Source organism: Phyllostomus hastatus, unplaced genomic scaffold, assembly GCF_019186645.2.
Source record: "Phyllostomus hastatus isolate PE091 unplaced genomic scaffold, TTU_PhHast_1.1 phas_scaffold_60, whole genome shotgun sequence".
Classification (NCBI taxonomy): Eukaryota; Metazoa; Chordata; class Mammalia; order Chiroptera; family Phyllostomidae; genus Phyllostomus; species Phyllostomus hastatus.
The window spans coordinates 696,218-721,229 of NW_025334038.1; the positions used below are offsets into that span (position 1 = coordinate 696,218).

General features: G+C 38.3%; 1 protein-coding gene across 32 annotated transcripts in view; it reads left to right on the plus strand.

The window, feature by feature from the left end:
- CLASP1 (cytoplasmic linker associated protein 1) overlaps window positions 1-25,012 on the plus strand; it is a 286,688-nt gene that overhangs the window by 217,279 nt on the left and 44,397 nt on the right. For 12 of the 32 annotated variants that reach the window (XM_045826128.1, XM_045826130.1, XM_045826133.1 and 9 more), the window contains 7 exons: window positions 4,601-4,603; window positions 4,919-5,082; window positions 7,276-7,354; window positions 8,849-8,992; window positions 17,183-17,272; window positions 20,461-20,604; window positions 21,592-21,698. In XM_045826128.1, coding sequence (XP_045682084.1) covers window positions 4,601-4,603; window positions 4,919-5,082; window positions 7,276-7,354; window positions 8,849-8,992; window positions 17,183-17,272; window positions 20,461-20,604; window positions 21,592-21,698 — 731 coding nt within the window. The remainder of the gene's footprint in view (window positions 1-4,600; window positions 4,604-4,918; window positions 5,083-7,275; window positions 7,355-8,848; window positions 8,993-17,182; window positions 17,273-20,460; window positions 20,605-21,591; window positions 21,699-25,012) is intronic. The other 20 variants (XM_045826139.1, XM_045826144.1, XM_045826163.1 and 17 more) reach the window with 3 other exon arrangements.

A 25,012-nucleotide genomic window follows, 5' to 3' on the forward strand; every position in this document is an offset into this window, starting at 1 on the left:
GGGTTACCATGTGCTTCATATATACCATGCTGTGTTTTTAGCAGTCTGTTTTTAAAGCTGATGGTCGCTTAAGTTCAAACACATTCTGAAATCCCTACTATTTTTACTTGCCTCTCATGTGGACCTCTTTCGGTTCATCTTGTTTGAGAGACTGTGCACTTCCTGGCCGTGTGTATACACTTTATTTGCCAAATACGGAAAGTTTTTGGTCATTATTTCTTCAAATAGGATTTCCATCTCTTGCTGTCTTTCCTCTTCTTTTCTTGCATCCCCATAATGCAAATGTTGGTATGCATCAGTTGTCCCAGAGGTCACTTAAACTACATTTATTATTTATTTGTTAGTTTGTTTATTTAATATTGCTGTTCTGGTTGGGTGTTTTCTCCTGCCTTGTCTTCCAGGTCACTGATTCAGCCCTCTGCTTCCTCTAATCTGCTGCTGATTCCATGTAATACACTTTTTTATTTTATTTTAAGTAGTTTTTCATTTGTGACAAGTTCTTTTTTATTTTATTTTTTTAAATACATTTTATTCATTATGCTATTACAGTTGTCCCATTTCCCTCCTTCACTCCCCTCCAAACTGCACACCCTCTCCCACCCACATTCCCCCCCTTTAGTTCATGTCCATGTGTCATAAGTTCTTTAGCTTCTACATTTCCCATACTATTCTAACCCTCCCCCTGTCTATTTTCTACCTACCATCTATGCTGCTTATTCTCTGTACCTTTTCCCCCTCTCTCCTCCTCCCACTCCCCTGTTGCTAACCCTCCATATGATCTCCACTTCTGTGGTTCTGTTCCTGTTCTAGTTGATTGCTTAGTTTGTTTTTGTTTTTGTTTTAGGTGTGGTTGTTAATAATTGTGAGTTTGCTGTCTTTTTACTATACATGGTTTTTATCTTCTTTTTCTTAGATAAGTCCCTTTAACATTTCATATAATAAGAGCTTGGTGATGATGAACTCCTTTAACTTGACCTTATCTGAGAAGCACTTTATCTGTCCTTCCATTCTAAATGAAAGTTTTGCTGGATAGAGCAATCTGGGATATAGGTCCTTGTCTTTCATGACTTGGAATACTTCTTTCCAGCCCCTTCTTGCCTGTAAGGTCTCTTTGGAGGAATCAGCTGACAGTCTGATGGGAACTCCTTTGTAGGTTACTGTCCCCTTATCTCTTCCTGCTTCTAGGATTCTCTCTTTCATTTTTACCTTGGCTAATGTAATTCTGATGTGCCTTGGTGTGTTCCTCCTTGGATCCAACCTCTTTGGGACTCTCTGAGTTTCTTGGACTTCCTGGAAGTCTATTTCCTTTGCCATATTTGGGAAGTTCTCTTTCATTATTTGTTTAAATGACTTTTCCACTTGTTGCTCTTCCTCTTCCTTCTGGTACCCCTATAATTTGGGGGTATGTTGGAACGTTTAAAGATGTCCTGGAGGTTCCTAAGCTTCTCCTCATTTTTTTGAATTCTTGGTTCTTTCTTCCTTCCTTTCTGTTTGGTTGTTTCTTTCTTCTTTCTGGTCCACTCTGTTGATTTGAATACCAGTTTCCTCCCATCACTATTGGTTCCTCATGCATTTTCCTTCATTTCTCTGATCATAGCCTTCATTTTTTCATGTAATTTGTGATCAAATTGAACCAATTCTGTGAGCATCCTGATTACCAGCTTTGAACTGTGCATCTGATAGGTTGGCTATCTCTTCGTTGCCTTAAAGTATTGGCTCTGCAGCTTTGATTTGTACTTCCATTTGACATTGGAGCCTTTTTTTTTTTTTTTTTTTTTGGTCTGGTCACACCTGTTATGTAGTGAGGGGCGGCACCTTAGGCATTCACAAGGGCGGGTCAACCCAGTTGCTGGGTTGTGATGTTGTATGTGGGGGCAGGGTCTGAGAGGGAACAATGGTGCTTGCTCCTCTCTCTGCCAGATTTCAGTCCCTTCCACCGCTTCCCCCAAGCAAACTGGGCCTTTATGGTGCAAATCATGGGTGGGTGGGCTTGTGTACATTCTAAGATCCAGTGGGTCTCTCCAGTGAACTCTCCTGTGAGACTGAGAGTCTCTCCTGTCACCTCAATCCCCACAGGTGTTTTCAATCAATGTCCTGAGGTTCTATTTCCCGGCGCTGGGACCCTGGGTTGCATGGTCTGTTTCACTGTCCAATTTTGCCTGGTTTATCTGCACACGAATGTGGCTTGGACAGCCAGGCGCCTTGCTCATAGTGCCTCGCTTCACAGTCACTGCCTCGCTGGGTCTGCCAGCCACCTGTGCGCCCAGAGTCTGCCCACTGCAGTCTTGTGCCCGGAAGCCTTACGCACTCAGGACGTGTTAGGCATTCGGTGCCACTGCTTTTTGTGTCACTACCCCTCTCCGCCCCTCCTACCGGTCTGGATGAATGTGTCTATTTTAACTCCTTGGTTGTCCGACTTCCATACAGTTCAATTTTCTGTCAGATCTGGTTGTTATCTTGTTTCTAAATTGTTGCTGACCTTATTTTGGTTGTGTGAGGAGGCTCAGTGTGTCTACCTACACCTCCATCTTGACCGGAGGTCCTTTTTTTTTTTTTTAAATTTTTATCTCCTTTTTGAAGTTCACACTGAGATCATTTATTCTTCCCTAAAATTCATGGAACATCCTCATAAGCAGTGTTTTGAATTCTCTATGTAGTAGATTGGCGTTCTTCTTTTTCTTTAGTTCTTCTTCTGGAGTTTTGTTCTGTTCTTTCATTTTGGACATGTTTTTTTGTCTCCACATTTTGGCTGCCTCTCTCTCTCTCTCTCTCTCTCTCTCTCTCTCTCTCTCTCTCTCTCTCTCTCTCTCTCTCTTTTTTTTTTTTTTAATGTATTAGGTGGATCTGCTACATTTCCCAGTCTTGGCAGACTGGCCTTAGTTAGTATAGGTAGGTGTTCTGTGCAGTCATGCGGTGCAGACTCCCTGTCACCAGAGTAGATTGTTCCACAGGTGTCCTTTGTGTGGTGTTCTCTTCTTTTTTGTAGCCTTGATTCTTGTTGGCACATCAGTGTGTAAGATTAAATAACCCTCCGGAAAACTGGCCGTGAGGGCTGGCTGTGACCAACTCTTCTGCAGGGATTGACCCCACAGAGCAACTGTGCTCTGGCACCTGCTGAGTCTTCTTTTTGTGCATGTCATTTATGGAGATGGTTGAGTGGTGCTCTGATGTGGTCTGAAACTGGCTGCCTAGTGTGTTGGTTCTGGGGCCTCTTGGGAGGGACTCCAGTTAATACCCATGTCAGCCACTGCCTGTGTCTGCCCAGGGAATACCTATTAGCTACAAAGTGACCTGCAGTTGGTAGCTATCTATGATGGCCTTGGAGGCTCCTGGGAGTGGCTATGCCATAAACAGAGGCTGGCTGCCACTAAAAGAGGTATGGGAGATGCTGAGAGCAGCTGCTGCTTGTTTGGGGTTTGTGGATTTTTGAGAGATTTTAGGAAATTCTTCAGTGCTGGCTCAGTCCAGCTGCTTGTATGAAACAGCCATTGAAAGAGGTTCAAGCCCTGGCTGGCGTAGCTCAGTGGATTGAGCGCGGGCTGGGAACCAAAGTGTCCCAGGTTCGATTCCCAGCCAGGGTACATTCCTGGGTTGCAGGCCATAATCCCTAGCAACCGCACATTGATATTTCTCTCTCTCTATCTCTCTCCCTTCCCTCTCTAAAAAATAAATAAATAAAATATTAAAAAAAAAAAAGAAAGAAAGAAAGAGGTTCAGGCCAGGCTCACGACTTGGGTGAAGCAGGTTCTCGGAATCATCAGGGTGCACCGAAGAGTGTTAGCCAGATTATTAGAGATTTTGGACTTGTCACTGGCTAGCACCTGCCAGCACTTTTGTCTAGGAGAGAGCTATCCAAACTACTGCCCCTGCAGCCATCTCCCTGAAGCCAGTCAATTCAGTTAACCCCCTTATGTCTCTGGGACTTCTGGAGCTGCTACTCCAACATTGCAGCTCCAAGTTATGAGAGTTTGTGAGCAATTGAGTCTTTCAGAACTGCAGTGCCTTCTTTTCTAGAAGCCTCTTTCTCATGCACAATTTGCACTGGTTTTCACAGCCTGATGTTAAGGGACTTATCTTTCTACCTCTGGTGCCCTGGTCTTGGGAGCCTGGTGTGGGGCTGGGACTCCTTGCATCTCAGGGGGTCCTCCATAGCCGTTATCCCTCCTGATTCTTAACCTTTACTCAGGGATGTGGGACAAGCCCATTCTGGGTTTTTGCCTCTCCTACCAGTCTTGCTGTATCTGTTTCTTTATATCCTTAGTTATAGGACTTCTGATCAGCTAGTCTTCTGGTGGTTTTCAAGGGTGATTGTTCTATAATTTACTTGTAATCTTGATGTAGTCATGGGAGGAGGCGAGTACGGTGTCTACCTATTCTGTCATCTTGATGGAAAGTCTTCGAGTATTGATAGTATATTAAGACTTAAAGTCTTGATAGTATTTTTGAATGCTAAATAATGAACAGTAATAGTATAGAATTATGATGATTTAAATTTTTTAGTAGATTACATTAAACTAATACTTAAAAATAAATAAACTAATACTTTTCAGCAAAGTTATTTTTCTCTGTACTGAATTTTAAAGGCATATTGAAGGAGGAGAGAGTATGTTATCAATTTGTAGCCATTTCAGGTCTTTGAAGAAACTGCATGAAATTGTATTAATTCACTCTGAACTAACATGGAATTTGTTTTGTTGCATGGCCTGATTTGCTGTGGAATTCACATCAGAGAGTAAGTTTCAATTCTCATTATTTTCTTTTCTTTGATACGTTTGTCTTACATAGTGTGATTAGTTGTTAACAGTGTTAACCTAGTTGTAAGAGACTGGACACAGCCAGTGTAGGCATTTTTAATGTTTTAGAGACTTTGGAGGAAATTACGGATCATGTGAAATGTTTGGTTTTCATTTGTGTCTAGGTTTTCAGTATGTTTTTGGAGACTCTTGTTGATTTTATAATAATTCATAAGGATGACTTGCAGGACTGGCTTTTTGTTCTTCTCACACAATTACTTAAGAAAATGGGGGCAGATTTACTTGGATCTGTGCAAGCAAAAGTCCAGAAGGCTCTAGATGTCACAAGGTAAGTGTTCATCGAGTAGACCATTTTTTCCCCCAGTTTTTGAGATATAATTACATATAACATTGTATAAGGTTAAAGTGCACAACATGATGATTTTGGTACATGTATACATTGGTAAATGGTTACCGCTACAGTGTTAGTTAATACTTCCTTCACCTCACATGATTATTTTTTTGTTGTAGTGGTGGTGAGAGCACCTGAGGTCTATTCTCTTAGGACCTTCCAAGTGTATAACACAGTAATGCTAACTATAATTACCATGCTGTACAATAGATCCCCTGAACTTATTCATGTTACAGCTGGAAGTTTGTATCTTTTAACCAACATCTCCCCACTTACCCCACTTCCTAACCACTGGCAACTACTGTTCTACTCTCTGTTTCTATGGGTTCAGCCTTTTAAAAAGGCTGAAACATATATTTCACATATAAGCCAGAATTAGGGAACATTCCTACATCAGTATAGCACTGGATTTATAAGGCATTGGCTGAATAGTCTGGGCTGATCCAGCTTATAGGAAGTGAGTGAAGTAGGTAAGAGCAAGGGTCATGGATGGGGTGGAGAGGTCCAATCAGTTGTGCTATGCTAGAACATGGGCCCAGTGATACCAGACTTTTCAAGGATGGTCTGAAATATGGACTAAGGCAACACATTCAAGAATTTTTTTTATGACACTGTTAAAACCAAATAAAACATTTGTGAGCCAGACTTGGCCTATAGGTCACATGCTTAGTTTAAGTGAATTCGTGAATGACAAGATCCATTTCAGATTTTTTAGGGATGGCAAGAATATTTATTATGATTATATTCCTAACCTTTGGTGATTAAGGAAAACAATTATTCTGTTAATTTTTCTGTCTCTTTCCTTTAAGGATCCTGTTCTCATTATATTTGGTCTAAGCCTCTAAAGCATGTTTATCATTCCCTTTTTCTCAGCAGCAGAAGTGTAACTGCTTAAGCTTCTTTGGGATCAGGCAATGAGGATTCAGGGGCTCAGTGATGGACCTGATTGCAAATCTGCCTCATTTCCTGTCCTTTGGCTGTACCTAACAACAGGGCACATTTCTTGGTTAAATATATCAGTTAATTGCTATGAAGAAAGATTTCTGTGTGTGGCTTGTCAACCTTGTTTTTTAAATTTATAACCATGTGAGTTATTTAAATCATGTAGTATACTGAAGTATACTTTGCTTCTAGAAGTGGTCCTCAGAACTTCCTGGGTACAAATAAATATGGTAGAAAAGGATGTACTGTTGGGCCAAGTTAATACTAATACCTAGTATGTGCCACGCACTTTACATTTTTCTTGTATTATTTCATTTAAATTTCACATCTGTCCTTTTATTTTATATTTTTGAAACTGGATCTGTTTTCTTTTTATTATACTTCTGTAGATTGAGAAAAGTCTCTAGGAAGGTCCAAAGACAGCAGCGCAAATCACTCAGCCTCAATTTAATAGATGTTTGCATTACATTATGTTTCCTGTTAGTATCAATGGTATTTCTGTCTGCATTTATCCACATGGGCTCTATTGTGCAATTTTACACTGCTACTAGTAAGAGCAGCATTTTAAGGGAAGGAGGGAGATCTCTGACTTTGGTTAGCCAAACACCCTCAGAGTTAGTCAGTGAGGCCATATATGTGAGATGACCAAAGAGATCAGATCAGTAACAGATAAGAAATGGAGCAGGAGATGGGCTTCTAGGGCCCGTGGGTTTCTGTAGCTGAATGTGGGTTTCTCTTGTGGAGTATTCCACAAGCGTTCTTCTTATGACTATACCAATTAGAGATCATAAGCACTTACCCAGCTAGAACCAAGGAAGACAGCATAGTTAGCTTGAGCAAGGTCTGCTAACCTTACACCTATAGGCAGTGTAATCAGGATGTAAAAATCAGATTTGGAAACTGGTAGTGTTTTCTGGGTAACCAATATTTAGAAAGATAGCTAGAGAAGTTTAGTATGTGTTTTGGGACGTTTAATAAGATTTCCCTTTTTCTAAGTTTTTAATGTAATATATATTACTTTAGTATTTAAGGTGAAAAGTACTGTTTAAAAAATGGGAACAGGCTTGGTTTTGCATACATTAGCGTAATCTACAACAGTATATTTTTTCTTTTTGTATGGTTTTATACTATATTATAAACTTTCCTTTAAAAACAAACACTTTTTTTTCTTTTTTTTTTCAAACCCAGGGACTCCTTTCCATTTGATCAGCAATTTAATATTTTGATGAGGTTTATTGTGGATCAAACTCAGACTCCTAACCTCAAGGTTGGTAATGATTTGGCATTATAATTCAACCTCTAGAAGTCAATTTTTTTCAATGACTTGTATTTGCTGTTATGAATAAATCTGCTGCTTACTGTTCTTGTTCACCTCTTTGTGGATGTGTTTTCATTTCTTTTGGTTCAGTACTCAGTAGAGAAATAGCTGATTTATTGGGGAGGTGTATGTTTAACATTGTTTTAAACTGTTCAAATGGTTCTATTATATTCCTGCCAACAATGTTTAAGAACTCTAGTTCTTCCATGTCCTTAGCAACATTTGGGTATTGTTACTCTGCCACAATATTTAAACTAGAAAATTCTGGTTTGTTGGGGTAGGTGTTTTATTGAAATTTTTAAAAATAGTAACATTCTAAAATACTAGCAAGTTTGCTAATAGTGAATTCTTGATTGTAAAAATAGCACGGGAACTTTCAGTTCTATACCACAGTTGGAACACATTCTCTTTGATTTGTAGAGTGAGGTGAGGCGGTGAATTCAGACTTTTGAGACACCCTGATACCAAGGTGGTGTTTTATTGTTATTGTGTTTTAAGCCCCTGATGAAAACATTAGCTACTTTCTTCTGAAATGGCACATTAAGTGGAGAGAACAGGATGCCATTATTTCTGTTACGTGAAAATTACTCATTATGTGTTGTAAAATCATACCTGTAATAAAACTAAATTGAAGGGAGGATTTGGGTTCATTTGGGTAGGGTTCATTTGGGTTGGGTTGGGTTGGGTTGGGTTGGGTGGTAGACACCTTCTGGTCTTTAACCATTAAACTTTTGTTGGCTTTTTAAGATAGGCCCAGTTAATAATTACCCTTTTCCCCTGAGGTCAACACCAGTTGAGACATCAATGAAGAAGTTAGGGCAGAATATCAGCTTGGTTACTGAACATGCTGCCTTGCAAGAAATGGCCCACAGAAGTATCCAACCCTCGGGCCGCATGTGGTCCAGAATGGCTATGAATGTGACCCAACATAAATTTATTAAAGCCTCTTTATTCTCATCAGTTTTTGTTAGTGTTTGTGTATTTAATGTGTGGCCCAAAACAACTCTTCTTCTAGTGTGGCCCAGAGATGCCAAAAGCTTGGAGACTCCTGGTCTCTAGAATGTGTAAAAATCAAAACTAACTACAGTGTTGTACTTGGCCATCCCAGTCAGGGGCAGAGTGGGAAATCCCACAGCCTCCACACATGGGCTCCCACCCTGTGAGTGTCTTGCAGCATACTCAAGGAGCAGGGTGCAGCCTTCTCTGTAGGCATAGCACTCAAAAAATGAAGAGCATTGAGCTGCACGCCACTCTTCCAGTTCCCAGACTTACCTTTCAGTCGTGCTTTTTCTCCTGATTGATGCTGGCTCCATGTGGAACCGTAACTCCAGGTGAAAGAAGGTGTCTCCTCAATAGTGTTTAATTTTCTCTGATCACCAATTAAGAATTTTATTCAAAAATTCATGAAATGTACTTAATGTTTATAATTATTGGATTTTTCAGGTCAAAGTCGCAATCCTGAAGTACATTGAGTCTCTTGCCAGGCAGATGGATCCAACTGATTTTATAAACTCTAGTGAGACCAGACTTGCTGTTTCTAGAATTATAACCTGGACAACAGAACCAAAGAGTTCAGATGTGAGAAAGGTACGTCCAAGAGAGCTGCAGTGTACTTTTAATGACAGGCTAGTCTTAGCATATGTTCAAAAAGAAATTTATCTAGAAACTTGCAAACCACCCCACACATCTATCTATACGCAAACCTCTGTCACATCTTTTCTGTGAAAACCAAGACTTTGCCCTTGTCCCTTATCTTCTCTCTCCAACTCTACCTCATTCCAGGCTCTGAATGTTAAATCGAAAATCTGAAACTTTGTATGATGGGTTCATGGTTTTTGTAGACAGCTATTCATGTTTTTAATGTGAAAGCACTAGTAGTTTAGTGTCTACGGACACTGGTTTCACTTATGTTAGTTTGGTGACATGTACTTTGAAGATAGAATTGCAGGTCTAAGACTCTCTGGCCATAAGGTGCCAAACAGTAAAATGTGGCTGAAAGTTTGCTAATATATAATGAATTCTTGATTTTAAAAATAGCACAGGAACTTTCAGTTCTATATCACAGTTAGAACACACTCTTCGGGACTTCCAGCAAGATGGAGGTAGAGGTGGACACACCGTACCTCCATGCACAACCAAGATTGGAACAACAACAATTTAGAGGTAGAATAACACCCAGAACTGACAGAAAATTTATCTGAATGGAAGTAGGACAGCCAAGAAGTTGAAATAGACCCGTTCATCCAGACCGGTAAGAGGGGCAGAAACGAGCAGCCGGGCGCGGGGTGGCGGCGCAGAGAACATGGAGAATTGAATTGGGTGCATAAGGCAACCGGGAGCGCGTAAGGAATCTGGGGCTCGCAAGATTGCAGCGGGTGGACCCTGAGTAGGCAAGCGGCAGCTGGCAGACCCAGTGAGGCAGTGATTGTGGAGCAGGGCAGAGCGCGCAACCAAGGATCCCAGGGAAGGGACTGAGGTCCCATGGAAAATGGAGCTACCATCATTGTTCCCTCTCGACCCCACCCTCACATACAACATCACAATCTAGCGACAGGGGTGCCCAGCCCTGGTGAACACCTAAGGCTCCGCCCCTCACCGTAACAAGAGCGACCAGTCCAAAAAAAAAAAGAGACAGGGAGAGAGATGGCTCAAACAGAAGCACAAATCAGTGCCCCAGAACTCATCCTTTTGAGTGACCAAGAGATAGCTAACTTATCAGATGCACAGTTCAAAACACTGGTGATCAGGAAGCTCACAGAATTGGTTGATTTTGGTCGAATTTTAGATGAAAAAATGCAGGTTACCATAAAAGAAATAAAGGAAAATGTACAGAGAACCAACAGTGATGGGAAGGAAACTGGGACTCAAAACAATAGAGTGGACCACAAGGAAGAAAGAAACAACCAAATAGGAGAGAATGGAGAAATAAGAATTCAAAAAAACGAGGAGAAGCTTAGGAACCTCCAGGACATCTTTAAACGTTCCACCATCCGAATTATAGGGGTATCAGAAGGGGAAGAGGTAGAGCAACAGATTGAAAACGTATTTGAATAAATAATAAAGGAGAACTTCCCCATTCTGGCAAAGGAAATAGACTTCCAGGAAGTCCAGGAAGCTCAGAGAGCCCCAAAGAAGCTGGACCCAAGAAGAAACACACCAAGGCACATCAGAATTACATTAGCCAAGGTAAAAAGGAAGGAGAGAATCCTAGAAGCAGCAAGAGATAAGGGGACAGTAACTTACAAAGGAGTTCCCATCAGACTGTCAGCTGATTTCTCCAAGGAGACCTTACAGGCCAGAAGGGGCTGGAAAGAAGTATTCCAAGTCATGAAAGACAAGGACCTATATCCCAGATTGCTCTATCCAGCAAAGCTTTCATTTAGAATGGAAGGACAGATAAAGTGCTTCTCAGATAAGGTCAAGTTAAAGGAGTTCATCATCACCAAGCCCTTATTTTATGAAATGTTAAAGGGACTTAGAAAAGAAGGTTAAAAAACCATGTATAGTAAAAGGACAGCAAACTGACAATTATTAACAACCATACCTAAAACAAAACCAAAAGAAACTAAGCAAACAACTAGAATAGGAACAGAACCACAGAAATGGAGATCACATGGAGGGTTAGCAACAGGGGAGTGGGAGGAGGAGGGGGGGGGAGGTACAGAGAATAAGTAGCATAGATTGTAGGTAGGAAATAGACAGGGGGAGGGTAAGAATAGTATGAGAAATGTAGAAGCTGAAGAATTTATAAGTATGACACATGGACATGAACTAAAGTGGGGGGAGTGGGTGGGAGAGGGTATACAGGGTGGAGGGGAGTGAACGGGGAAATGGGACAACTATAGTAGCATAATCAATAAAATATATTAAAAAAAAAAGAACACACTCTTTGATTTGGAGAGTGAGTTGGGGAGGTGAGTTCAGATTTTTGAGACACCCTGATGCCAAGGTGTTGTTTCATTGTTGTTGTGTTTTAAACTCCTGAAGAAAAACATTTGCTACTTCTTCTGAAATCGCACATTAAGTGGAGAGCAGCACAAGATACCATTATTTCTGTTACTAGGTATTCTGCCTCAGGACTAGTATGAAGGTTAATTAATATATGTAGAGCATTTAACCAATTCGTGACACATCATAAGCATAAAACAAATACCAGGTATTACTGTGTTTGTTGTTTCTGTTGTTTTCTTTCTGTCAGTGTCATGCCCTTCTGGGCTTAAATTTCATCTGTGACTGTTACCTTTTACATTACATAAAACTAACTAGCCTTACCCTGGCTGGCGTAGCTCAGTGGATTGAGCGAGGGCTGTGAACCAGGTATCGCAGGTTCGATTCCCAGTCAGGGCACATGCCTAGGTTACAGGCCATGGCCCCCAGCAACCACACATTGATCTCTCTCTCTCTCTCTCTCTCTCTCCCTCCCTCCCTCCCTCTCCCTCCCTCCCTCCCTCCCTCCCGCCCCCTTCCCTCTCTAAAAATAAATAAATAAAATCTTTAAAAAAAAGTAAGTTCTTAAAAAAAAAACAAAACTAACTAGACTTTATAGAAAAGTACTTCTAAAAGCAAGTTTCTGTTTTCAGACTAAGAATACATAATTTTGGTTATTTGTGTATAATCATGAAGATCATATTTTTTCTTCTGTACCATACTTGTTCCATAGCTATCGTTACCAGGGGCAGAGTTGATAATGTGGACCACTTGGGTCCAAGCAGAGAAAAAGGAAAGAATGAGTGCAAGGAATAGTTAGCAAGGTTGGTATCTTTCCAGTGAACACTTGGCTCCTTCTTTAAAGGAACACAAGGAGAAGAATTGAAGAATTATCTAAAAGGTTTCTTTGGAGGGATTGCAGTCTACGTATTTCTCAAATTCGTTGTATAGTATAGTAATAAACTTAAGTTGTTCAAGGTCAAAGGAGCAAGTGCAGATCTTATTAAAGCACTTATTTAAAATTGTTCTAATATTAATATTTTTGATTCATTCTTCGGTAAAATTTTTCAACATGTATCAAAAGAGCATTTACTGGCAACCTTTATTTTAACTATTAAGCCAGTTTTGGATTAGAGAAGTGCAGTGGGAGGTGGTTGAATGATTTGGTGAGTTTGTAAGTCAAAAACATTACTCATATTTCTGTTGTAATTTTCAAAATTACAAGATTGGCCAGTAAATACAAAAGCCTTAAGTGCAGCCTTTTCTACCTTTAGTCATAACATATAAGTATGTGTGTATCTGTGTGAGTATGTGCTTTTGTAACTGAATGTTAGTGAAGTAGTCCCTCCAGAAACATACTTTAGACTTCCCATTACCATTATTAGGGCCTGTTTGGGAGCAACTAACTGAACATAATGTCCATTTTTTTAGGCATGCACATTAAAAATGTGAACTAGGATTTATTGTCCTAACTTTTCTAATCAGGACATTACAGGAACTTTTTTCCTTGACTTATCTAGCCTGGCACTTCAAAACATTTCAGCGTATTTTAATACTAGCTTCAGTCAGACATGGTCAGGATATTAAATTTATTGCCAATAATCACAAGGTTAATTTACTATTTGATCTTTAATACTTAATTTCAATTATTTTGAATCATACAGTACTTTTCACAAAGCCTAGTCTCCACTGGCATTCTGCTTCTGATGCCTGCCCTTACTTCTTACCCTTCTCCATTGTGAGGACAGTTTAATACCCCACCTTCAGACTAAGTTCCAACCCAGGTCTGGGATGATAATTTTGATCTTCACAGGAATCTGAAAAGCTTTACATTTAAAGAGTTCTTAGCTGTGACTGCAGCTAAAATCAGCCTGGATACCTGAGCTCTACCCCAGGTGATTTGACTTAATTGATATCTTGGACATTGTTTTGTGTCTGACTGAGATTTCCTCCACTCTTGGCTGATTTTTAATATATAGAATTGAGACCCATCATTCTACATGAATTCCCTGGTGTTGAACTTCAGGACATTCAGATTGCTGATGTCATCTTGACCTGGTTGTCACTAATTCTTTTGGTACCCAGCCTAGATCCTCGGTGTCTTCGGGATGAGGCCTGGCCTTGCCATTTCCCAGTTCCTTTCCCATCTACCTACTCTCTTGCTTACCCTCTGTGCTCAGAATCTAGCATAATACCTTTAGGAACAAACTAGTCATTTAATAAATCCTTTGAATGAGTTAATGAATGATAAATACCCAAAGAGAAATTACCTGACTTCATGTAACACTTTGAAGCCATTATTTTTAAGAGTCTTGGAAGTTTCCCTCTTTGGCATCTATATTAGTGTTCTCTCACATAACAAATTACTGCAAACATAGCAGCTTGAAACTATACAAATTTATTATCTAACAGTTTTGTGGCTCAGCAGTCTGGCATGTGTTCTCTGGGTTCTCTGCTCGAGTTCTTGCCAGACTGAAGTCAAGGTGTTGTCTGGGTCTTCGATCTCATCTGAGGCCAAAGCTCCTCTCCCAGTTCACTGGTTCTTGGCCAAATTCAGCTCCTTACAAGTGTAGGGCCAAGGTGCCTGCTTTCTTGCCAACTATCAACAGGGTACATTCTCATCTTGTAGAGGCAGCTTGCCATCTCCTATCACATGGTTGTCTCCACAGCATGGCAACATGCTTCTTTTAAGCCAACAGGAGAATATGTAAGAAAACAACGTCCCAGACTTGGTGGAGCTCATCGTCTGAGCAGCTCAGCAAATTCCAAGTAGGATTTAAAAAGAGCTTCATACCTAGATAGGTTGTAATAAAACTATTGAATGTCAGAATACCCTAAGAACCCTGAAACACCAATCCAAAAGAATCTATGCACCCCAATGTTCATAGCAGCACAATTTACAATAGCCAAGTGTTGGAAGCAACCTAGGTGCCCATCAGTAAATGAGTGGATCAAAAAACTATGTTACATTTACACAATGGAATTCTACGAAGCAGAAAGAAAGAAGGAGCTCCTACCCTTTGCAACAGTATGGATGGAACTGGAAAGCATTATGCTAAGCAAAATAAGCCAGGTGGTGAAAGACAAATACCATATGATCTCACCTTTAACAGGAACCTAAACAATAAAACAAAGAAACAAGCAAACTATAACCAAAGACACTGAAATAGAGAATAGGCTGACAGTGACTAGAGGGGAGGAAATTTCAGGGGAAAAGGGGAAGGGTTTACAGGAACAAGTATAAAGGACACATGGACAAAAACGGGGGAGGGGGTGGAAACGGGAGGGAGGTGGCGAGGGCTGGGGGTGTGGGCTGGGATGGGATGGGAGTAAAAGGCAGAAAATTCTCCTTGAACAACAAAATAAAGAAAGAAAGACAATCAAAGACAGACAGAATCTAGAAAGCAGCAAGAGGGAAGCTGCTCAGCATATCCAAGAGAGCCTCAGTGTGAGAAACAGCTGGTTTCAATTATATCTGCAGAATCCCTTCTGCCATGTAACTGTGGAGTGATCATCATAGTCACAAGTTCTACTCACTCTAGAGAAGGGGATTGTGCAGGTTTCATACAACAGGTTGGGAGTCTTGGTCCTTTTAAGTATTTTTCCTACCCAGTGGGTTGGCAGGAATCTTTCATAGTTATTTGGTAATTCCTTAGCTTTTAATTAAATGTGGAGGTTTTTAAACTGTTCCAATTATGATAAGGTTCAACTTAGCAGATGCATCTTCACTGTGGGGAATCATCTACAGTGGCTTCATTTGTACATACCCATCATTGACTAGTAGAGCACTGTGATTTGATTCAAATAGCTGTGTTAAAGCTCAGTATTCAAATATGTATTCTTTTGCCACATAGCTACTTATCCACATATCACAGAGCACTGCAGATTAACTCTTTCCAAAGATTCACTTTTATTTAAGTACTCTGTTTTTGATATACCATCTGTTGTACATTTATATTAATATAGATGCTGTTATAGGTGATGCAGCTGCCTTACCCAAGAATTTGACATGTATTTGAAAGATTGTCTGAGTGTAGTACCTAAAAAAGATATTTAGAAATTATGATTATTTGCTATTCTGCTCTGGGATCTAAAATTGTCATTATCAGTTTAAAGCTGTAAAAAAGTAAAATGGGTTATTTTTATTTGGATAATTTAATGCACTAAAAATACTCTTACCTGTTTTTTTTAAATATTTTAAAATGTATGTATTGCCTCTTTCATTTGCAGAGTTATTAAAAGGTATATCAAGTGCTAGGGAAATCTCGGTGATTGAAAAGCACTTTGTGATCATGAGCCAAGTTCTGTTTTTTTCTTTAACTTCTTAAAAGTGGGTTGAAATTATATACTAAACAATAGAAAAGCCCTTCAGTTTAAAATCTATTCAGTAAACTTCCATACTGGCTCTATCCCTGGAGAATATTGATTGTATACAAACAATACTTGGGAAGTTTGCAGACAGTATAATCCATTACCCACATCTATAAGGTCGTATTTGGGAAGATGCTTTAGAAACATTTTAAGCTGATATGATACAACTCTGATTTTTTTACTTTATCATTCATAATATTTTGTTTCCCATTTTAGCTTAGTGTTTTGGGGTGTTTCATATTGGAGAGAGAGGGGTGTTTAGATATTTAAGATGTTTTGTAAAGGAGGGAAGAAGCACAACCAAAATCAGAACACAAGGCAGTGTGCCTATCAGGCTAAGGCTGATTGGGATTAAATGGAAAAGCCCTACCCAGACTTTCATTACCTGGTCTACTTATTCTCAAAAGAAACTGTTTTCATTTTTCTAGTGTGAGGGTCCTAACTAGTGCTGACCAAATGACACAAAAGTATTCTAGACCTTTCTTAAGGCATTGTATTTGTGTTAAGGTAGTCTAATGTATTAGCAGTAAAAGGTAGGATCTAAATGTTGACCTCCCTTTGACTTTGGCCTCTGCCACATTTTAGTGGCTGAGCAAGTGATTTAACCTCTGAATTCTTGTTTATTATTTGTAAAATGAGAATAGTAATACTTGCTTTAGGCATTATTGGGAGGACTGATTGCAATAAAGAATATAAAAACACAGCTAAATATTGCTTCCATTTGCTATTGTAGCTCTTGCTGTTATTGAGGGTTATTTTGGTTTTGTTGGTGGTGGAACAAATTGAAAACCAAATTTTTTCTGGCATTAGGAAGATTGGTTTTTCCTGTCAAAGGGAGTATGATAATGACAATGGAATTTTGGATGATATGTTTATATTTTAGAATTCTGAATCCCTGTATGTTTGCTTATCATATGTGATTCTCTAACATTTAGCATCTCCTTTGTTAGAGGAAATAACTGACTTAGCCTCGAAATGTTTGAAAAATGGGAACTGAAGGCATGGCAAAGAAGCCTGCAAAGCATAAAGAGGCTGTTTCATTGAGCAGGAAGTCTATCAATAGCCTTCAAAAGTTGAAATTTCAAAAATTAAAAAAAAATACAGATTTCTGATTATAGATAGGCAACATGGCCTATGATAAAGCTAAGGATTTTACCATCAAATAAGATTCATATCTCAGCTTAACTATGGCTGCTTCTTTCAGGTCTCTTTTTTGATCGTTTTGATTTTCTGTTTCATCACATAAAAGATGGCTGACCTTCCCAGGATGGATTATGATTTTTAAGTCACAAACAAGAGGTTTAAAACTGGCAGTTACTGTTATTTTTCTTCTTAGTCTTATTTCTGAATTATATATGTAGATGATTTTATAAAAGAAGCAAAATACTTTTGCAGCTTACAATAACCACGGGTTAAGCACTTGCTTCTTCTCTCTGATTCAATCCCTCCACCTTTCCTGTGTGTCCGTCCCTGCTTCAGCGTAGTCGAGTAGGTGAGGATTTCCCCAGCAGGTCAGCTTCAACCTGCTCTGGGCTTGGAGAAGGAAACTTGGAAGAAAATTGTAAACAGGTAGATTTAAAACCACTTATTTGGAAAAGATACTTTGCTGTTTGCACTTTAAAATATTAATACTGGTTACCCTTGTAAAGACACCGAGAAAGTTTTGAAGAAACCTAAAATTAATATAATTCCGTGTGAACCTATATGCGTGTGGCTATGCAAATGTTTGTGTTTTGGTATGTATGTTTTTTATGATTAACTCTCTTCCCCCCAAAATAGCCATGTTGAATGCAGACCCCTACCATATTTTAATGGAGTAGTAAAGGACAGATTCTGAAGAAGAAATGTCTGAAGATTTTGAAATATCTTTTCAGTGATTTTCTAAAGCACTTTTAATGACAATCTGATGTGAACAGTAAAATAGATGCTTAATAAATCAGCAGACTCCTCTTCCTCCCAAATTTTAAGTTTTTCCTCATTAATACCGCACTGAAGCATCTGTCAAAGCTTAATTATCTCTTGTCCAGAAGGATTATTTCCTGCTGCAAGGTACACAGCATTCAAAGCAACTGATAATGCTGGGAGTTCTTTTCAAACAGTAGCAGTGGCATTTGAAGAACCTTTTGCCCTCACGCCACAAATTCTACTGTTAAGGGCATGAATGGAAATCACTTCTTTTTAAAGTTGTTATTTGAACTTTAAAATAAATTGCCCTAGAGTTGTCCATTAGAAAAAGCCAGCAGTACTCTTGAGTTTTTTGTTTGGCTATTTTACTGCCTTTTGTGGAAGGCAAGAGTTCAAAAATGAGACAAGAATATAACCCACTTGATTCATTACTGAATATGAGCGATGACCCAAGCTTTTTTTCACTGAATCTCTGCAACTCATTTCCATATTTGGAATTATCCCTTTAATGGCAGCATATTGATGGTAATGATAAATATAACCCAGTTTTCTTCTTGGAGTCTAGTATTCTGACTTCTCACTAACACGGGGTTGCAGATAAAATATCTTGGGACGATATACTTTTATTCCTTTTAAAACTTTGATGTAAAATATTTTCAAAAATAGTAAATTTAAATGACACTTTTTATCCATTTCTGGAGCTTAAATCTCACTAGAAAAATATTTTGAAACCAGCTTTAAGTCAAAGGGTGACTTTCAAAAGCTGTATAAAATCATATGCATTTTATGCTTTGGAAAATGTAAAAATAAATCATACTCACTTATATGTATCAATCATACACATGTGCCATCTCTCCATCCAGTTATAGTTTCAAAATTCCCTGTCTTTCGTTTTGATTTCCTATCCAAATTCAACTTTCAGATTACCAAGAGGTTTGGTAGTCAGTCAAAAGGTAAAGTCTGCTGCACTTTCTTTCCCCACATGACTAAATGTCATTGATGTTAGTCGTGAATTAGCACAATCTAGGCCTATCATCTTGCAGCCTTCCTGTTCCTAAAAGATCCCACTAATTTTATAATTTGCTTCATGAAAAACTTCAAGTTTGTGGTATTAGATATCATGTCACTCTGGAAAGTGAAAATAGTGGCACATTTCAAATAAAAATAGACTATTCATTTTATACTTTTCAAGTGTCATTTTCACTCAACAAGAAAATAAACGCTTGGTTTGCTTCCCTGCTTCTTTCTTTTTGAAGTGCAGTGTGTTGTTTTTTTTTGCATGTATGCATTCATGAATTTTTTTCTTCTAACATCTAATAAAATGTTCTTTAAAATGCACAGGTTACTCTGCATGATTTTTGAAATTTGCTCTTTTACAAATATTGATACCTTAATAAAATTAAATTGGTGGTGAAATCAATTCCTCTAGGTGATTTATTAAGAATAATTCAATAATGAAATATATTAGAAATATATATTTTAGTACAATTATGATTATGTTTTTGGCCTGTCATGAAAGCAACTGGCCTGTTGTGATTTATTTTGGATAGAAGGTTACTAATTCCTATATTTGGAGGTCAAGAGAAAAAAAGTAAGGTACTTTTGCCCAGTGCTGTGTGTAATGAATGATTTTGACAGGTTGAAAAGTAATTTTTGATTACTCTAAAAATATCCTACTGATATTTTTAAACTCATAATCAATTTTTATTTTTGGTAAACATTTGGGTTTTTATATTTTTCTCCAGACATAAGTAGTAATTTTGTCTTAACTTTACTTATAATTAATTTTTACATTATAAAGGCATTGAAACATTTTGTGGTGTTTGTTTCCAGAGAATGTCTCAGCAGATTTTTTTGGTAATATTATGTGTCATAGGGAAAAATATTCATAATCATTTCTGTAGTCCTAAAAATTGCAGTCTTTGGAAAAATATTCTTATGCTTTTAGTTAAAAGATTTTTATAATGTGTTTTCCTTTCTTCTGACTCTTAGAAATCTGTAAGAAATGCCATTTAGTACTTACTAAAATTTTCTTTGGCATAGTTTTTCTAAATCAAAACCCATGTAACTGATTCCATAGGCATTGTGTTTAAGTTCAGAATGCCAGCTGCTATACCCATTCCATAGAAAGCACATAACTTGCTAGAGAAGTTCTAGTCTCCTTTGGCTACTATTGCTTCAGCTAATTGCTTTTCCCCTCCTTGCTGCTATAGTGATTACAAGCAGTCCTGCAGTATGTTGTCTCAATAAAGAAAAGTAGAGCGTTTTCTAAAAGGCAGAGAATAAGCTTATAATTTGTACCATGTAAGTCTGCTTTGCTTCCCAAAGACTGTCTCTTTGTGCAGTTCATAAGTATAAAAGTAGTTTTTCAGATGTATTTAAACTCCCATCTTTTTCTAGTATTTCTCAATCTCTAAGAGTAGGGTTAAGGAAAAGTGGTTTCTCAAGATGACTCAGTGGGAACTTGTTGAGAACTGGAGCCCTGTCCAGTTCTGACTTATTAAACAATCTTAAACCTTTAAAATTTAATTGTTTCATTTAGGTATTTGCCAGCTTCATTCCCAGTGCTATACAACATAGGAAAAGTTATAGGAATTTATTATTGACATGGTGTGGAAGTACAAGGCCAGTGTGTTAAAATGCAACCAGGACTTATTTTCCAGATTGAAATGAGACTATTTATCATTGATAATATAATTTTTTTCCAGATACATTTTATTTTTTATGTCAAAGATGTCCTTATATTATTTTACTCATACAAAAAATGTTTTCTTTTAAAAACAATTTTAATGAATATTTTGACCAAGATATGCTATTGTACATTATATAAATTAATCATCTTCTTTTTCTAGGCAGCACAAATTGTGCTAATTTCGCTGTTTGAATTGAACACTCCTGAATTTACCATGTTACTTGGTGCCTTGCCGAAAACATTCCAGGATGGTGCCACCAAACTCCTGCATAACCACCTCAAGAATTCCAGTAACACCAGTGTGGTGAGCGCTTTTGTCATAGTCGGTGCCTTTGAACCAGTCAGGGCCTCTGTGGACCCCTTGTCTAGAGCTGCTCTATTAGCCAGCTTTCTTGTTTTCTTCTGTTAGATTGTGGGCATTTCAAGAATGGGAGACTAGGTTTGATCCTGCCATACTCCCAGTGATTGAATGACTCTGACATTTAAACATTGTTTCTTAATTCCATCAGTTAAATTATTTTTTAATTTTTTTTTTAATCCTCACCTGAGGATACATTCATTGATGTCACACAGAGAGGGAGGGAGGGAAACATGGATATGAGAAACATCTCCATTGCCTCCCAACGTGCCCCAGCTGGGGATTGAACCCACAATTTAGGTATATGCCCTGACTAGGAATTGAGCCCACAACTTTTTGGTGTACAGGATGATGCTCCAACCAACTGAGTCAGGACTGTATTTTTATATTTAGTCATTTATTTATTGAGTTACCTATTTTTTATACTGTAGAGATACAAATGCTCAATTGTATCTATTACTGTAGCCCAACTAACATCAGTCATTCAGCTTCAGGAATGCCTATATGTGAGTTACCCATTTTTGGTTTAGTGTGCACCTAAAATTGTCCATAATGATTCAGAAAAAAATGATCCTGATTGCACAAATTCTGCCCATTTATTTAAATGTGGGTTAAAAGGCCAAGGGAGGCCCTAGCTGGCATAGCTCAGTGGATTGAGTGCGGGCTGCAAACCAAAGTGTCGCAGGTTCGATTCCCAGTCAGGGCACATGCCTGGGTTGCAGGCCACGGCCCCCAGCAACTGCACATTGATGTTTCTCTCTCTCATTCTTTCTCCCTCTCGTCCCTCTCTAAAAATAAATAAAATCTAAAAAATAAATAAAAATAAAAATAGCATAATGTTTTTTAAAAATTTTTAAAAAAGGCCAAGGGAAAAGTGGACTTTATTCTATATTTAGCTCTTGAGTAATGATGTTTATTCTGCCTTCACCCCAGGGCTCTCCGAGCAATACAATTGGCCGGACTCCCTCCCGACACACCAGCAGTAGGACTAGCCCCCTGACCTCGCCCACCAACTGCTCCCATGGGGGCCTGTCTCCAAGGTAATACCATTTCAACAGAAGTGAAGAAACTAAAGCACCCAATGTGTCTGTGTAGCTATTTTTATATTTTATACCAGGCTTGATACCAAAAAGTGTATGGATAACAGGAGACCACGGATTCCAGTCCTCAACCAAATCCAAACTGAATAATCTTGTGCAAAGTGGTTAACTTCTACAGTAAAATGAGCAGTTTGTGCTGAGTGTTGTCTGAAATTCTGGTAGCTCTAAACACTTTGTGGTACCTTAAAGATTTTGAAATTAAAAAGTTACATTTAATACCCTTACACATAGAAATCATCTAGAAACTTATCACCTATTCTCTAAGTGATAGGAGCACTTGAAGAAGATATTTAATCATCTAAATAAATTCTTTAGAGTCTGTCTACACATTGTCTGGTGTAGTTTTTCAACACAGTGGCCATTCTAAGCATAGTTGCTTTCATTATGGGCTCGTGTTAGAAGCAGAACACTGCTCAGGAGAAGGGAGTAAGAACCTGAGAACTAAACTTGAATCAGCATTTTGAATTCAAGTGAACATTAACTTTGCTGAGTTTGAGACAGTGACTGAAGAAGAAACAATGCTTTGCCTCAGGATCTTTAGTTAACACTTCTCCATCTAGCCAGAGCCTTCAGCAGTCTCTGCATGGTGGCTTTCGTGACCTTCTGGCATGTGTTGGAGTCCCCCATGGCCTCTCCTCAGAGTAGTGACTCTCTAGGCCAGACTTTTAGGTGAGAGCCAGTGCCTGGACTGGCAGGAGTCATACATGCTGTGTGGTCCACAAGAAGTCCAGGTCTTTGGGATCACTGACCAGGATCAAGGGGCTATGTCTGAATAATACTGCAAGTATGCCATTTTTCCTTTAAGAATTATCTTTTAGTAGGCAGATAATCAAAACATAAGTGCCTTTAAATTTTGATTTTTAAGTGATTAAGAGTCTCCCATACTCCTCTGTCCTTACCAATGAATTTTTCTTCAGTTCCTTAGGTTATTATATAAATATTTTGGGATATATCAAATTGGTATTTTTGTCTTGGTAAAACAAAGTATTTTGTATACTTACAGTATCCTACTTTAATCACCCTAAGGCCCCCCTGGTACTATATTTAAGTAGATTAAAGTATGGTGTTATTTCTCCAAATTTGGTCTGTTGTCATGATTCAACAGGCTGTTCTAATTAGATAACTGAGACCATAAGTTTATGAAATATGTCTAACTTTCTCAGGTGTGACTTGAGGCTCAGCCACAATTTTTTTTTTTAAGGTTAACATCTGTATCTATATCTGAAGTGTATGGTTTGTCTTAAATGACCAGGGTTCAGTGTTGACAGTAGAGTCATAGAGTTCTCTTTCTTGGGGGAGAGTTTTATGGAAAACTTATATTCTCTGTAAATTGTTTTGTCTAGAATTGGTACTTTGCAACATTAAGGGGAAATCTGTCCTTCCATAATACACAGGTCATACTTCTTATCTTTTAGTTATTTCATTATTAGGGTGGCACATTTTTTAGGTAATAAGCAAATGGTAAAACTCAAGTATTTTATTAAATGTACTGAGTTAATTAAAAGATCATTGGGAGTTGCCAGCGTAATTTATCAGAGCCAACAATAGTCTTAAGTATTAATCTCATGGATCCCCAAATTATTAAAAATTTTAATTTATTTTTCCAGGTCATCATTTATCCTTAATTGGCCTGACTTTCCTCTTTACTGTTAGAGTTATAGGTCAGTGGAAGAAGTGAAGAGATTTATTTTCAATATTAAAATTTCCAAGTGTGGCCTAAATTTTTTTTTGTCAAAAAATGCTTCTTTGGATAATTACTTAGTTATTTAGTTAATTTCTTTAAAAAAACAAAACAAAAACAGTGTGCCCCAGTCAGTGTATAATAGACAGATGACCTCAGCCAACTTTGTACTCAGTAGGAGAAATGATTTTTCTCATAACTAAAACTGTCTAGAAGTAGAAAATACTGCCTTATAGCATCATATTACTAGAAATATTCAAATAAACTACATACTTTCTACCAGGAAAATTTGAAAAGAAAGGAACTCTTGCACTATATAGGGAAATGGATTAGATGTCAACTTATAAGGCAGCAGTAAACAAGTTCTACCGTATATAATATCAGATGTTTTCTTGAGCAGTGATTTTGAAATGTTTTTTTTTTTTGTGACCTGCCATTTTTTGAGTCAACCATATGACATTAGCTTTGTATTCTTAAGAGGAGAAGTTATTATCAGTTGTTTTTTAATCTAATTTTGAGTATCAGAATGAACTAGCGTTTTTTTTTTGTCCACAAATTCTGTACTTGGATCATGGTGGTAATAAGGAAATATTCTATAATGATGAAAAAAATATAATTTGGTAGATTTTTTTTAATCACTAGTGAGGAAGTCATTTTTATCAGCCCAATAGTGTTAGATAAGCCATAGCCAACAGGTTAAACCTTAGCAAAACATTCCATGAGTTGTTTCTGTGTAAGGGAAGAATCGTTGCATAATTTTCAGCTAGTAAACAAATACTACTGGGTATTTGAGAAGAGATTTAGGACCTGTAGTTTTTCACCATCAAACATGTGTTTTAGCTCATTTAACTAAGGGTGATTTGTGTTAAATGAAAAACAGAGTTGCAAAGGACTTTAGAAATCACATGAAATCCATTCCCTTGAAGATAAAAATGTATGGCAGTCCTCACTCTGGTACTTGGCAAACATGTTGTAGAACAGAATGGTGCTGACTAGATAGTCTTTGTTACCCCTAGCAATAAAAGGTAATTTTTGGTGGATTTTACATTTATTCCTACCAGAGGATCAAGACTATCCATAGAATCAAAGTGGGAATTCTCCCACAGGGAGGTAGCAGTGGTGCTGCTTTATTCTCTGCCTGCCAGTAGAGCTCGATCCAGCCTGAGATGCTTGCCTGTATACCTCTTGTAGTTCCACTCCCAACCCAGTGTGTGGTTTAGAGACCGTTTTTAAGCCCTTTTATGCCACAGTGACCTCTCATCTCCACTTTATTTTTCTTACAAAATGGGTCCCTAACTATCCTCATTTGGAGATTAGCTTTATACCTACTGCTCTTGGAATTATAACGAATGCCAGCAGCAGGCAGTACTGTTGTGTAGGAACACTGTCTCCGATACCAGGCTCCACCCCCTGGCCTCTTGTAACATTTCCAGCCAGTCTGTCTCACCCCTTTCCTATGCCCCTGGGTCTTTTGAGTTGCAACAGTTGTTAGAGCACTCTGTCAGGGCCTCTTGCAAGCCCAGGTCACTTAAAATGACATTTGTGAAGTGAAGAGGGATACTTATATTTGCTG